General features: G+C 27.8%; 2 protein-coding genes across 3 annotated transcripts in view; one reads left to right on the forward strand and one right to left on the reverse strand.

Annotated features, from left to right (window-relative positions):
* Nucleotides 1-17,444, reverse strand: part of LOC103580476 (TWiK family of potassium channels protein 18) — a 343,662-nt gene that overhangs the window by 89,302 nt on the left and 236,916 nt on the right. The window lies entirely within an intron of this gene.
* LOC103580477 (uncharacterized) lies at nt 14,234-15,621 on the forward strand. Of its 2 annotated transcripts, XR_008403948.1 has the most exons (4): nt 14,234-14,381; nt 14,442-14,624; nt 15,264-15,411; nt 15,506-15,621. XR_008403948.1 is itself a non-coding variant. In XM_008562222.1 (3 exons), the coding sequence occupies exons 1-3, from the start codon at nt 14,274-14,276 to the stop codon at nt 15,363-15,365; spliced, it is 393 nt and encodes a 130-aa protein (XP_008560444.1). In that variant the 5' UTR covers nt 14,234-14,273; the 3' UTR covers nt 15,366-15,621. The 2 variants fall into 2 exon arrangements, 1 of the variants encoding a protein (XP_008560444.1); XM_008562222.1 differs by having other exon boundaries at nt 15,264-15,621.

Here is a 17,444-nt window from a genome sequence, read left to right on the forward strand (position 1 = left end):
TTAAGGAAGAAGAATGATAGTGGGAGATTGGACAGGACTAAAAAGAGCCTTTCTCTGTTTATCTCAAATTAGATTTTTTTTTTATATGAAAATTGAAGTATCAAGATTTTAGCTGTACCTAGTATTTAGTACTTTTCGAAGTGCTTGATGCATATATATTTGTATTCGATGGAAAATAATATTTGAAACCACTCGAGTGATTGATGTCTACATAAGCTTGAACGTTTCTCTTTTTAATACATTTGCGTATTTTTAAAAGCTTTATTATTTTCAAAATTGATATTCGTTTGTGCAATTACAAGGGTTTTATTCGAAACATTTTTATTTTAATTTTGTCAAAGCTAAATAATGAATTTTTTTGTTAAGTAATTTAATTGTAACAAAATAATATTTTATATGCAGAAAGTATGAATGTCCATGACGCCTTTGATGCAATGATATTTAAAATTTATATATATATATATATATATATATATATATATATATATTTTTTTTTTTTGTCGAACTAATGAAAAATATGTCATTTTTAAATTTCAATTTATGTGATGAATATCAAGGGAAAACTGCAGAGTACTTCTTTACATTTTTTTTTTTTTTTTTTTTACATGATTTTATTTTTTTTCAGAACTGTCATTTATTCTCTATGTTTGAATAAAGATTTTTGTTTTAAAATCGTCTCTTTTATATTTATATGTAGTATTGAATTTATTTTTAGTTTATATTTTTTTGCGTTCGTTCATCTGTCTTTGAAGTATTTAAAATTTAATTTTTATAAAACTGATCCATATCTATTTTTATTATCTCAACCATTTGCAACCTTTTCGTCAAGTTTTGAGCTTTTAATTAAACGTAGCCAAAAAAAAAAATTTTTTTTTCAATTATTTTGTCACAAAAAAAAAGGAATATTTATCAGTACTTTGCTAAATTTTTTTTTTATAAATCATTAAAAATTATCCGTTCAAAAAATAATTTTTATTCTTGATTTATCATAATAAAAAAATATATATCAGTGCATTTATTGTTTACCATTTGATAAGTATTTTCGTATAAATTTCTTTGTATAATTAACTATAATTCAAGTTAAAGCCTACATCAAATCGATTTAGTATCTCCTCTATAAATTGAATCACCAAAGAAAATCCTGATTGAATCTATAGGTCCATTGCCGTTAAGTCCAACGTCCTTCATCATAATGGAACGTATCCCATACTGCCCATATACATTCACCCTTCACCTCTCTCTTTCTCTCGCTGAACATATATGTATGCATGTATGTATTAGAACGCATATATATATGTTAATATACCTATACAAGACCATAATGCACTTATGGCCAACACCAATGACCTGTAGATCCGGTGTACTCTCGTTCAAGTTCACGGGGGACAAACCCAATGTGCTTTAGCCATACTATCGTTATTACCAAGGGAAATCCTCGTTGAGAGTAAGTTTCAACAGAAACTATGCTTTATATTTACATATATATATATATATATATATATATATATATATATATAGTATTTCTAGTGAGGAGTATAAGCTAGACATAGTGTAAGTAATATCCAAGAGAGCCTTCGGCAAGAAATTCACATCGATTTATTACTTATATATATATATATATGTATATATATGTAGTGGCCATTGCTCTGCAGCTATTACTCTTAGCCTTTGGCAAGTTTCTATAAAGTAACAGACGCTAACAGATTAAATATGAGAAATATAACACTCATAAAATGTTTGAAGACATTGCCAATTAAAATTGTCATTTAGGTGACTGTTAACTATTTTTTTTTCAAAATTTCAATAGTGATAAATGTTACCACATACATTGTCGTAACGATTACTATACTGGTATGGTAACCATTACCATAAAATTATGCTAACTATTACCATAACATATGGGAATAATTACCATAATATATTGTAACGCTTACTATAGCACATGATAATTGTTACATAATTGTACCACCATAGTTATAAGACCAATTACCATAATGACATAGGAATAACTACCATAATTTTATAAAGACTTTTATGATATTGCATAAAAATGAACCTCATATAGTGTCATTCCTGTAATCAATATTTAAAAAAAACCTGTTACCATACGATATGGGAACCATTCCCATAATATATTGTAATTATTACCGTAAATTTCTTTCCGTATAACGGAAATTTGAAATAAAAATAATTTAAAACAATAATTGTTGATTAAAATCTGAATTTTGAATATATTCAATTATGAAACACTATTTGGGTCGAATTTTCATGTTTATTTTTCCAGTGGAACAATTCTTTTAACTTAAACGACCAGGAAAATTTAAAAAATGTACAACTTTTAATAATTATAATTTAATTAAATTATAAATATGAGAAATTGTTTGTGAAAAAACTATAATTCATAGTAATTTGAAATTTTAAACAGTCAAAAAACACTCATTATTATTTATAATATTTCAAAGCTAAGCTAAGCTTTAAGGAAATTATTAGGTTGGAATCAATGTCAAGTTTACTTTAGCATTAATAAATCAGTGCAATTAAAAGTATGTACTGGAATATTATATTTGTTAAAGTGTATGTTATATGTATGCATGGAAATAAATTTAACCTCAAGATATACTTCTCATAAAATACCGGAAAATTACACGGTGATCTTGTGGTAATATTTAGAGCGTACACAAGTTGTGCCTGATTGAGAACATGGAGAATTAGGAGGACAAGAAACATTAGTGCGCTAAATATGTAGGCTCTCTTCTACATACATATACATATATATCTATATATATTTGGGTCATACTGGGTGTTACGTACATGAGGGATTATGGCTAGGAATAGTTAATTAAGTTTCTGATGGGCAACAGGGATGAAGTTATCCCTTGTGACCGTTACTCAATCATGCCCTAACCACCAATGGCAACATACTGCTCGTAATTACAAATAGCTTCATACATATACTTTCACTTTGAAAACTAATTTTTTAAATTTTATTTTTATAATTTACGTGCTTTCATTTAATTATATAAACCAAAGATTTACATGCAATCGAAATTTTAGCGAAAAATATGAAATTTTAAACTTTGAATGATATTTAATGTCATCTTCATTGAAACTACGAAATTCGATGCTTGCTTAGTCAGTTGAAACAAGTCAATTCCAGACTAATCTAAATCAGCGGGTTAAAAATGATGAGTTTATACCCTCGGGATAAAACTGTCTTATTCATACTCGCTGCATTAGTTTCTAACATCATTCTACCCCTGTCAGAATCGCGTTTTTTTCTTAACTTCGGAATAACAATATTATTCCCTCTAACCAGAATGATGGATTAATTTTCCTACGCTATAGGTCTGAAATTTGTTTTTTTTTACCAAATTTTCGAAGTTCAAAATTTTACGCTGGTTCTTAATAGATTTATATTAAATTAGTATGTATTAATTATGCGAATTTTGTACTCCATGTTTTTTATCAAGGTGTTTTATGGACTAAATAATCTATAGTATCATATACTCTAATAAAATACATAAATTATTGCAGTTATAATGTTTCAACTAAGTAGACCGTGTAAAATCTTTGAGAACCATTTTCACACCAAAAATTTTTTAAAGTGTATTACTACCCATACTTTTTTCCATCTAAATTATTCAAGCACAAATATTAATTCTATCATTGTTTTAAATAATCTCGCAATTTTACGAATAAATATATTTTTACAAACATATATGTATACATAGCATTATATTCTACCTCACTGCATATACAATGCATATTCATAACACAGTTCAGTTGCTACACGTATTATGAAGATCCCATTGGGTACACAACACACTGGATTACAGCTGTAAATATACTTTGAATTCCACAGTGTGTCTCATTGCTATTGTATGTTCCATGAGCTAGTTCTAATTAAGTGGAATCAGCCGTGTTACTTGTGGTTTCTACTCCGAACATTGAATAACTTCAAGAACGGAAAAAAGAAAAAAAAACCATAGATGTACTTCGTAAATAACGTGTTGCTATTGATTTTATCTTGGCATTATTATCAGTAGCATTGTTGTTATTAGCAGTGCTCTGATGTTATTGTTAGAAAACATCAATGCTGACTTTGCATTATTAACGTTAAACACAGCTAGTTTTAATGTATAGCATTAAGCTTATTTCAATAATTATTATTCATTGAATTATAGCGCGTAGTTTGCATTATGAAAGCTTCGACAACTTGTTTGTTTCTATCTACGTATCCCTTTTGCTAATTTATGAGAGAATTCATGATTTAGTAGATATTAAGTAATTTACTAGGTAAATTTACTTCTGTTACTACGCAAATAGTGATTGATTACAAGAAGTAAATATTAAATTTTTTTAATATTTTTGAATTAAACAACATAATTTATTCAACTCTGTCAATAAACTTGAGAAAACTTTACTAAGTTATTTATTGTTAAAAGAAAAAATTAATTGTGTCTCATTATTGATGATAATTAAGCCGCTATTGAGTAATTTTAAATTTAATCTCCATTTTTGAGTGTGAAAATGATATAAGTACATCACTGTTGTATTCGTAGGATTAACGATTGATGAAATATATAACAATGATTGTTTAGCCAAGCTCATGAGTGAGTTGCAATTTCCGGGGAAGCACTAAATCGAGCTATCTCTTCTGAGTAGTGAAAATCCCCTGGAATTAACACCCAGCATCCGTATTTACTATAGAGTATATATACAGTGAAACACGAAGTTGTGAACAGTGGGAAACGTGAGAGAGATGTCAAGTGCACTTGAAGTTAGCGTCGAGTAAGATATCTAGAGCAACTATCACTGCACATCAAATCATCTAATGTATCTACGTGATCCGAAAAATTTTTAACGGATCAAATATGAGGTTGAATGAAATATATTTTTTTGGAATGTCAAACAATAAAAAGAATATGAATTAAAGTAAAATAGTTTTTTATATTTTAGATAAATATTATTTCTATGTTTAAACAACAATATTTTTAAATGGAAGGGAGAAGAGATAGGGGCGGAAGGACAAGTCTTCTATAATAAAATTACTGATTGAGAATTTGTTTGTTAATAGAACAAATTTTGAGTGAGGCAAAATGAGCGGGTTGAGAAAATTGAAAATTACTTTTCTTTTTTCAATGGTTTAATCGTAGTTTAATTCATGATTAAAGTGTCCGTTCTTAAAATACGTCACGCAAAATTTTACCTTCTTAGACCCCCCTTTGTCACACTATTTGACATTTTCTGCGACCCCCCCCCCCTCCTATCAATATTGCGATACAAAATACCCGACCCTCCTTGTCGCAGTAAGACCTCCCCCCGACATAAGTGCGAACGTATTTTAAGAACGGCTCTAAAGTAAAAAGGCTACTTTTAAAATATTACAGGTGATTTCGTTTTTTGTAAAAAATTTTATGCGGATCATAGTGCCCTATAGTGTTTTCAATAAAATTTTTTGGTTCAATTTTTTCCATTTAGATTTACTCCGTTTCATAAAAAATTTAAAGCAGCTTATTTTGCCCCATCTTTGTTTCTGCAATTTCTCTTTAGTATAAAATGAATTTAAAATGCCGTAAAAATTAGTTGATAAAATAATAGTTTAAAGAATAAAAAATGTGATGACGTGATGATAAATTTCTATTAAGATGTTGAAAAAATAAAATTTTCCATTGACTTTTGTAAAACGTCAATGAACAAATCGAGTGTCATAAATCGTTTTATTTGTGTCTATTCTCTCATCGGATACTTACTCACTGTAAGAATTTTCCTTATAGAATAATTCACAGAAAGGAATAAAAAATAAGGATGAATAAAAAAAAATTAAAGAAAAATGAGAGAATAAAGCAAAATGGAATGAAGGTTGTAGACGAGGTCAGCCAAGCGGATTCGAATATTTTTCCACTGCGCCGAACGAAGAGTAATGAGAGAAAACTCCATACCATATCACGCGTTTTCTCTCGTTCCAGTTTTAACATTTTTATTTTATTTTTTTTTAAAGAAAATAAAATTCCTTACTTCTTCCTACTCGCGAGGGTAGCTGAGCTTTCTCACCAGAGTAGACGAGAAGCAAACTACCTCCCCTTTCTCCGTTAACGTCCTTACAACCCAAGCGGAAAAGTTTCTGAGATTTCGGGTTTCCCAAGTTCAGTTAGACATTTTACAAGTGAAATGGTCTAAGGTTGAAAGCTTTTTTTTCACTCATAATATACTATTATTATTATTACTATATTATATTTTTCTATTATTATCATTATACGTACTCAGTTATATAATATAGATTTTTTTATGCAACAAAATTTTACTAATATATTTAAAAATCAGAAAATTCAGATCACCGCCTTTTCTATTAGAGGTAATTAATTCAAAAATACTACCAGTTAAATAAAGACAATTTTATACCAATGGGAAAATCTTAGTTTTCCGCTAGAACAGAAAATTATAAGCTTTTGCTCACTAAATTAATTTCTGATTAAGGAAACTCGACTAGTGTTTGAATCAAATCAAAACATTACTTTTCAAACCAAACAGTTGGAATTTGCCGAAGATTCGAAAAATTCAAATTATCGGCTAGTATTCGAAATATTCGTAAGTCGCCCATAAAGCAATCGTTTTCAGTTATTAAGCAAGTCTGCTCTCAAGATCAATAGGTGCTAGTGTCTTTTTCTACGTATATGTCTTGCTGGATATTTGTGACCAGATTCAAATTTCAAGCCTTAAACAAAAGATTCGTGTCAGATTATAACTCAATTCTGGAGGAAGACTATAGTTGCTCATGGCTTGCTCAAGACCTGTTCAAAGCTCAAAATTGACCTTGAGCCTTGAGCAGGTCTTCAGCAAGCCATGCGTAAGTACCTACTGTAAGTTACTGATGCAAGAAATGCGTCAAACACTTTTTCATTGCACGTGTTAAAGATATATTTAATATTCTTGCGTACGATATGAGCAAGACATACAAAAATCTTGACATAGAGTTCTTGATACACGATCTTGAGAAAGACATACGTAGAAAAAGACACTAATAGCTAGGGGTCTTGCTCAAGATACTTACTCCAAAATCTTGCTCTAACACGAATTACTAGGGTAAGCTTTCAAATTGAATATTAATTCGATTCGATACGATTCGTTCGTAAATACGGATTATTCAAACAACCCTAATTCTGACAATTTCATCCCCATTAGAATCGCATCTATTATTGTAAACCTCATCAGAATAACCATATGCCATTCTAACCTATAGAGATGTCTATTGAATTTGTACATGCATTATTGGCCGAAAATTATCTCATTTCAACTGATTTGAGAAACTAAAACTCTAAGCTTTAATGTGAGTAATTATCAATGTAGTGGGCGCCGAGGGATAAAACATGATTTCAGACTACAGGTGATGGCAAACCTCATCCTCGCCTGAAGTTTCTATGTTTCATCTCTTATACTATTCAATATACTATTGAGCTTATATTAATAATGCATATGATTAAATCAATGAATTATTATGTGATATTAACGCGACTTTGTAAAGATAATTTAATAATTTAGAAATAAATTTTTTTTAGAATTAAATTTTAGAAAATTTTTAGAAATAAGCTTTTTTTGCACACCTCAATCGTGAAAGCACTAATGTGGTAGTAGGATTGAAAAAAAAGATATATCTAAAATGAAAAGGCGGGATATTCAAAAAAAATATTTAATATTTTAATAGTTGAATGAAAGTTCATACTTAAAAAAAAAATAATTAGTACTATGAAATAATAGTAAAAAAAATTGATAATTAAAAAGAAAACGAGCGATTGAGGTGTGCACTCTTGGATTTCCCAACTTTTTTTCTTTATCCAATAGACTGAAGGCTTAAAAGCCGAACTTTTAAAAAGTATGTTATTTTTTATCGTGAAAGCCCTTGTACACCAGTTATGATTGAATTCTCAAGATATATCTCTAAAGATATTTAAATTTAAAACTAGCGCACTTGACTGTTTGTGTGTTTCTACAAAATCTCAATTGAATTAATAAAAATAAGCCGAGAAAAATGTAAATAGATTGATTTTGAAAAGATAAACTTTTTAGGTTTCAATATGACCGAGAGGTTTTCCAAGTACTTAAAAAAGCTTTCTATATTTATAAGCATATACTTTGCCTTTATTTACAAATAGAAAAAAATGGAATTTAATAATATTTTAATAATAAAAATTTTAAATAAATATGTAATTTAATCCATTTACTATAAATAAATGGAAATATTTCATGATTAAATATGTTTGTTGATAAAGTTTATGAAAATAAAAATTTTAATGTTTTTTTAGCCATACAGAAAAATGTTGAGTAAACTCGAGTAATACGGATATAAAATAATTAATATGAATAAATGATAAATGAATATATAAATGGTAAAATGTACATATTCATTTTATTTATATTTTAATTAAACTTTCCAGTGATTATTGTAAATCAATGAAAACAAAAAAATAATTTATTTCGCACATTTTGAACGCGAAATAGTGTTCTCATCAGAAAAAAAATGCATTTCGTTCAGCTTAAATTATTTCCTCCAGCTTTATGATGCGCTTATATGATAAAAAAATACACAAAAAAAAGGAGCATTCCAATAGATAATTATAACATAGTTATAAGTTCATATTATAAGACTATTATCAAACAAAAGTTAATTGAAAAAAATTTATCTAGGACATATTTATCAGTTGATTTGTACGCGTGTCACCACGATATTTCTTGAAAGACTTAGATTTTTTTATCAGCTTTGGATTTTAATTTTATGGAACCCTTTCGAATATCACTATTGCAAACCGTCATGTTCATTAATAATTAAATAAAAAACCATAACATAGTTAAAACATGACAAATTCGCCATTTTTTCACAACATATATGTACAGTTTACCAACATTTCAGGCATGTTCAGAAAAACACTGAAAATTGGAAACATCAAAGCAGATGATTAATAAATGGAAAGTCACGTGGTTTTTTAAAACAGAGGAACGAAAGAACACCTGATTCTGCATTTACTTTCGCCACAGTGTTTATGAACGTATTATGGTAGTCGAATTGTTCCCCTGGTTCAATCAGATAATATTTGTGATCGTAGAAGTTGCATCTTTCTCTTTCAAAGTGAATTTCTGAACATGCATCTCAGTTGCATGCTTTTACTTTATTTTTTGCCCGTCGAATGTTACTATCGACTGACGTATGACAGAAGTCAAAAATAATATTTAAACTAAGACAAAAACTATGGACATTTAAACTATTTTTTCCTGCAATTGAAGAGATAGAATATCCAAGATAGAATTTTTTTGTATTAATCAGCAAAAAAAATGCTAATGACGTTAAATTTGGGTTTATTTATTTTTAGATACTTCAATTACGAAATAATAAGTTGAATCTTAAGATTTACATACACTTTAGAACTATTTCCGAAATATTTGTACAAGAAAATTAATCTTTTTAAGAGAAGTCTTCTCATTTCTCATTATCATTTTCAGGTAGCACTTGCACAGTAAATGACAACTTTGTCTTCGTTTTTTTTTTTAACTAAATTAAAATTTTCGAAAAATGTAAACGTAGATTGCTAGATTATAAAGTAGTGCATTGATTCTCATTATTTATTTTGTGTCACCATTTTTTGATTAAGAGAAAAATTTCGACAAAAATAACTAAGATCCGAATTAATGCGAAACTGATGAAAATTTCAAAACGCAATTTACAAATGACCTACAAAGTGCGGAGAATAAAAAACTTTCACCCGGAACACAAAATTTGATCTATTTTCAGTCTGATTTCTTTTGTTAACTTTATTAAAAAATTTTGTACTTTAAGCCTGTCCTGTAAAAAAATTGTCATTTCAAACAGAACAAAACAAGTCTTAATTTGAAACTTTGAAAAAATGTAATTGTAAACATATGGTAGAAGAAAATTCGTCTATAACTTTTGCAATTGTAATGTTTAATATTTGTCTGTAATATTTAAAATTATAAAAAAAAAAATTATCCATTAATAGAAAATGTAAATGAATTGGCAATAATTTAATTTTATAAGAATGTACATGCATTCATGCACAAAATAGTGAAAAGTATTTCAGGCATTTTTCGAAATTCCAATGAATTAAAGAAATAGAATCAAATGAAAATATTTGACTGACATTTAAAAGTGAACTTCTAACATCTACAAATTGTAAAAAAAAAAAAAAAATAAATTTAAATAAAAAATAAAAATGAAGTGAGTAGAAGATTGAATTCTATGGAAATAGAATAAAAGTATAAAGCTGTGCTTGAGATTTATCAGACTGAAAAAGTAAAGGCGTTTTACCGACACAACCGCGAAAGAAAAACCTAGAAAATGGTTAAACGATAGGTCGTTCCAGCAGAATAGCATCGTATTCAGACTTGACTATGCTACTTTGCTAGACTCTTCGTATAACTGCAACTATGAATACCTATCTAAATATATAGATATCCATCCACCAATTCGAAATCTACAGTGATTTTAATAGTAGGAATATCACCATCAGTACCATAGTCGTAAATGTCACCTACGGCTAACCAAGTACTCAATGCACATATTTATGCGATACATCTGTATATATTATGTCTCACTAACTACATACAGTTCATCAAAATACACAACGTTGAGTTATTATTCAATTTTTTTATGATTCATTTGATGGGTATTCGCGAATAAAATACATGCTTGGATTATTTCATGAAAATATCATAATATTATTTTATATGCATGTGATGAACTATTTATGGATGCCGACTGTACGAACTGAAGAATGGAATGATACTAATAAAAGTCATTTAATTCTTGCATAATTCTAGGTTTATTACTCGGACACAATATTCGTATTTAGTATATTGTTGTGGTGTGGGAATAGTTTATAATAAAGCGTAAAAAAATACTGAGAGAATGTCATCCCTTTACAAAAAACCGGTGGAAGTCTACGTTATTCCGATGTTATTTTTATCCACGAAAACGATGTTGGAAATTTTTCTGATGTGAAGCGGTGTTAAACAAAAAAGATTTATCAATTTATAGAGAATTTCAAAGAATATTTGTCTACAATTACATGTTAATGTTATTGTATTAAATATTGGAAACAGATTTTTATGATTCAAGTTTTTTTACAAACTAAATCAGCGAGAAAAATAAAAGAAAATTGTTGTCTATTTTACTATGGACATAATAATTTTTGCATTTGTTTATTTAAATTTCTGCATGGTCCAGCTTTACTGTGACAATAACATTTCAAACAAGAATAAATTATTTTCATGCTCTATGTGATAAAAAATTATAATTAAATTTTGAATTCAGAAAAATTAATTCTTATGTTGAATATAAATAATGTCGTCATTTTACAACAGTGAATTATTTAAATTAAATAAATAATAAATGAAAAAAATGTTTTACTTGATAACGATTTGAGCTAACATCTGTTGCATGAGTGATTTCTTCAAGAATAAGGTATTAACGGTAAAATATCGAGAAAATTTAATAGACACGTAAAAGTCACTTTCCGACCTTTAATATGTTAGTCACGAAAAAAAAAAGTCACCTTTCAAATGTCAAATTACACCTTCGTAAATAGTAAATTTTTTTTCTTTTATATTTTGTGAAAAAATATTTTGGATTGAATTTTCTTTTTATCTTTATCACATCTATCAAATTTGTTTACAATTATGTTTATTACTTTTTCTCTCATTTTTTGTTTCTACTATAACCTTTATAATGTTTGTACTTTATTGTATGGTAGGAAAACTAGCATTAAAAATTTGTTTCTCGGCATAGTGTGTTCTGATGTGTGCAATAACTTGCTTACTTTTTATTTCTATGTCTATATACATATAAAGCACAAGCAATATAACATTGTGAGAGTAAAAATAACAAAAAAATGAGCGTAGATGTATAGAAGTAGAAGCAGACGACGCCGGACAGACGGACAGTTCAAACATGATAATAACAAAAAAAAAATATATATATATATAATATTAATAAAATAAAGACAAGTTGGATTGTTTGGTAATGGTGGTGTATCGAGTTTCACAGTAGAATATTTGAAACAAGAGATAGTATAAAGCTTGGGTACAAGAGGTCAGAGGCCGATAGAGAATACGAAAGTTTTAGCAAACTGTACACGCGGTATATAGATTACTAGCCTTTTACCAATAGTATCTACATCACCAACACCAAGCAGCAATAGAACATAGCAGTATGTTGCAATAGCGACGGCAGTAGTTCGTCGTCGTCGTCGACGAGGATTTTAAACTACGAGAATAGAAACGACGACGAGTCCTGTTCGCTCGCTCGGAACGATAAGAGTATAATGTGGCGCCGGAAAGAACAGAGAAAGCATCGAAACTAAAGTTTTATCCACCTGCAACAATGACGACGAAACTCTTTTGCAGCTGGCATACGACGTGGGATGAGTATGTGTCGAGCCGCGATATATTCCAAATGACACTCTTAGGTGAAAAAAAAATTTTTATTTTTTTATTTCAGTTACAGAAATACAATGAAAAATATAACTTTTGAGGCTATACTTTTTGCAGAAGGAAAAGTGAAGAAAAGTTTTTTGTGAAATAATTTATCAATGCAATGTTTCAAATATTAGGACTCGTAGCGATTTTCTATGGTATTGGGGATAGATAATATTATATTTGTAAGAGTATATCGAACTACTACCAAATAATTTGAAATTTTGAATTATTGATTTTTAGATTCTAATGTTTAAATTTTTTTGGCCGTTTGAGAATTTTCGAATTTCAACAATTTGAACAGTTCAAAGTTTCAATGCACGGAAATATAGAACTCGAATGGTTACTGTTCTGCACCCGACTTAGTACGTTGCTGAACAGTAACCAGTCGGGTTCTAATCTTTCCATGTAGTTTAAAAAAATGAAAATCGTAAAAAAAAGAGAGAAATTATGCGACGTGAAAAAAAAAAAGACAGAGCGTCAAAGAACCAATTTTGATGGGTCTATAATAAAACATTCTCGTGGTAGGATAGCGAAATTTCAATAAAATAAAAAAAAATCTATGGAATTATCTCCGTTTTCACAGGTTTACTACAAATATTTCATTAATCTTCGTTATTTGTTGTTTTTCGAAAAAAATTCTATAATTATTTCTCAAATTGTACAATGCTTTATGATTCATCAAGCCGGAAATACATGATTATATTCTTAGGTCAAAAAATTCGATCTGATTTTAGTCAAATTAGACTCTATATGGACGAATTGGTCTGTATTTGACTTAATTAGTCTGTCTTTAAATTTTTATAATAATTTTAAACAGTTTTTGATCTAAAGAGAAATTAATAGTTAGGAAACGTCTAATCTTAGTTTGGATAAACACGAAAGAAGGCAAAATATTTTGAGAAAAAGTCTAATTTTGATCTAAAAACAACTGAAAGCAAACTAAAAATTATTGAAAACAAGTTTGCGAATATTCTACATAAGGGGTTGTATGGACAAAAATCGATTAAATTTCATATGTTAATTAAATACAAATAAAAAGTGAAATTGAATATATAGAAATAACTTGAATTTGTTATTTGATTTAAAACAAATAAAATTTTTCGACCCGGATTTCAAACAATAAATATTTAAGAGTTATAAAGGATTTTTTTTCGTATTGTATGACATCAACTATAAATAATCCGTTATAACTTGTTAAATAACTTATTTGGGTTTTTTTTCCATTTGATAGAGTTAAACAATCTAATAGAATAATAAATATAAAAATAGCGACTAAGTTCTTAAAATTGATTATTTAATAAAATGTTTATTATTGTTAACGCAGTTAGAGTTGACTTGATTATCATTACATTAAATTTTTATTTTAGGACCAATACAATTTCGAAATTTATTTTTTTTTAACTCATAATTCGAGTATAAATTTGATTTCCAATTTTATTTGGTCTTTAATGAATATGAAAATAATGAAGAATTCTTTTTTTTTTTTAGAATTTTTTGAATTCGGACCATCTTAGAATAGTTAGCTTCGCTCTTCTCTTCCCGATTGTTAGCATTCTTCAATTTTCGTCATATGACCTTCAAAATATCCAAAGACATTAACGACAAAAGAACACTTTAGATATAAGTTAATTAACGTTTTTGTTTATCATGAAAAAATAAATTTTGTAACTAATAAATGATGTTTTAATGCGTTTCAGATAATATTCCAAACTTTTGTTAGTTATAAATACGCTGTACCTTGCCACATACGAATTAGTATCTACACAAATTGAACATCCGTATGACAAGAAATGAAAAAGTATCGAACTATGTTGATGTTTACGTTGATTAAAATACTTCTTATAATAAGTGTGGGAGGAGAAATCATCAAATCACGTTGCCGATTCGAAAACACATATGTATGTATAATCAAAGTTTATTGATTCATAGTTAAAATTTTTTATTTGTTTGATTCACAGTGCGTTCGAAATTATCAATGCTGTTCAAACATATGTATTTCTATGGAAAATTCTGAATATAATGTTTGCGTTAATGTTTCTGTTCCTTATGTAACAGCTGAAAAAATTTTACTTCCTCCTAAGGATACTATTGCAAAAAAAAATGGAAGAAGTATATATAACTGCATTCCAAACGACTCAAACGTACGTAAAATATGTTAAATAAATAAAACAGAGAGAAAATTATGGTTATGGTTGTGGTAGTAATTATTTAAGAAATTCAATAGAAACTATATATAATATATGCCGATAGTTTCTGGAAATGGATCCTATAACTATGGGAGTAATTCTTATAATCATAGAAACAGTTTCTATATCTTATGGTAACTGAATTATGGTAATGATTACCATACTTCTGGAAATAGTTCCTATAGTCACATAGGAATAAATCCTGTAACCACATTGGGGTGGTTCCTAAGTGCGTAAGGGAATAAATCTGATACATTATCACTGTTACCATAATATATGTGAAAAATTCCCATAATAGTATAATACTCTTTTCCATACTACTATAGTAATTGTTCCCATAGTACTATAGTGAACGCTATCATATATTATGGTTACCATAATGTTATGTTAACAGTTATGATATTATAGTATTATGGTATAGTCACCATAATTTTTACGGGCACTAATCTTATAATTGAAATTTAAAAAAAAAATCTATTTTTACCATCCGATATAGGAACTATTCTTATTATATATGGCAACTGTTGCCGTAAATTTCTCTCTATGTATTATAGAAAAATGAGAATTAATTTGTTTTTATATTTTTATTTAAAGTGCCGAGAAAATAGCCAATGTTGTTCTAAATCATGTCAAAGACTATTACCTTCTTTTCCACGAAAGTGTCTGAAGCCAAATAGCGATAAAACAAAGCCTTAGAAACTGAAATTTTTAAACCTTCACAGCGACCAAAAATTGGATATATGTAATAATAAATTCAATTTCTATATGTAGTAACTATGAAAAAAAGGTCATTTTTCGTTAGTAATTTGGAATTGATGTTAATGTTGATGTTACAGTGCTGGTATTGCATGCTGTGACACAAAATTTCAACTGGCAAAAATTTTTGAATCAAAATAAGCCTGAGCTGTCTAAAAATTCTATGACATTCAATAAAATAATAATAATAATTTTATCTCATGCTTAATATCTATTTAACCTTTTCTTTTATCACTTGCACTTTTTTAATGGATAACCCATTTTACCTGAAAATGATTTTTTTCATTTACTCTCTAAATCTGAAACAGTGACTATTCACTTTCACAGCTATACGTCTACCAAGTGGTATACTTTTAGCTGTAAAATAGTGTATATACATTATTTTCCAGTGGTTTTCACTGTTTCAGATATAGAGAATACACAAACTGTAAATTCGTCTTATTTTTGTTAAATATAATAGACAATTTAATACATTCGAAATTTATAAATATATTTTTTTCCTTAGAGCCCCGATTTTTTTCTGTATATTATTTTGAATCGTAAATTTTATTTATAAATCATTGAACAATTAAAAATAAACTGCTATAAAAAATTTTTATTAAATAGTAAAAAAAATATTTTTAAAAGGTATAAACAACAAATGTGATAACTATTGAATTATTAATAGAATAACTAGATGTTCAACACACAACCGACGTAACTCACACTTCCCATACTTTACAAGCGTGTGGGTATGTACATGATTATTTTTATAATCATGCGCTGATAGAAGAATTTATTTGAACTAAATAAAATTTATTAATAGTTAACAAATGATTGAATAAAAGAGATTTATTTGAACCAAATAAATATTTCTTAATAGTTAATAAATGGCTTATTTGAATAGGGGATAAAAAATGAAGCTAATTAAGTAAGGTTATGACAAATAATTTATAGTTCTATATAAGTTTATTTTTTTAAAGAAAAGAATACGCACAGAAATTAATTTAAAAAATATTCAGCACTTTTTTTATTTATAAAACAATATTTAGTTGATTATATTTTGAATTTGTTACACTAGACAGTATACTGAAAGGTATTGTAAACAGAAAGTGGCGCTGTAGTCAAAAATCACAGTGATGTTCACTCAAATATGAGATTAATAACTATTAATAAATCTATATTTGAAGCAAATAAATGCTTATTTCACCTAAATAAGGCTGAAAAACTGTTTCAAATAAATGTATTTATAAATATCAAATAAATACTCCTATCAGAGTGGAGGGGAATGTTTCCTGTAGAAATATAAGTCAACGGACTCATAACGAGCGGATATGGCCGAATGGGTAAAATACCCGAGACCTCAAAGTCTAATAACAAACACGGATATTTCTATCATTTATTATTACTTTTATGTATTTATCGATTATTTTAAAACTCGTCAACAGAAATAAATGTATAAGAAGCACACATCAGCATTTTTTACTAAGTCAAAATAAAATCAATCGACATGAAGTATTTAGTTTTTATTAAAATAATTATTCTCACTAGTGTAGGAGGAGAAATAATCCATCCAACCTGCTTATCAGAAAATAAATATGTAAGTATGATGAACATGTAGAGTAGGGAGGGGCAAAACGGGGTACGCAAGAAAATACTAAGTTTTTGAGGACTTCAATACGCTAAATCTTGTTTTTTTTTTTTTTTTTTAATGATATTCAAAGTAAATAAAAAAAATTTTTAGTTACTATTAAAATAAAAAAAATTTTCATTTTTACGGACAAAATGGGGTATCCCTAAAAAAGTGAAAAAAAAAAAAAATCCCAGGATTTTAGAGTATTCCTGTATCTATATTGAGTTAATTTAGAAAAAAAAGTTACGAGAACAAATTAGACAATAATAACAAAAAAAGTAAAGCGAAGTTTTTTTTTCAAGGATTTAATAATTATAAACTTTGAAAATGAATAAATTTTTCGGATGAATGAAATATTTGTAATAAAAATTAAAAAATATTAACAAGTCAATAATTCCATAAACAAT

Source organism: Microplitis demolitor, chromosome 7 (genome assembly GCF_026212275.2).
Source record: "Microplitis demolitor isolate Queensland-Clemson2020A chromosome 7, iyMicDemo2.1a, whole genome shotgun sequence".
Lineage (NCBI taxonomy): Eukaryota > Metazoa > Arthropoda > Insecta > Hymenoptera > Braconidae > Microplitis > Microplitis demolitor.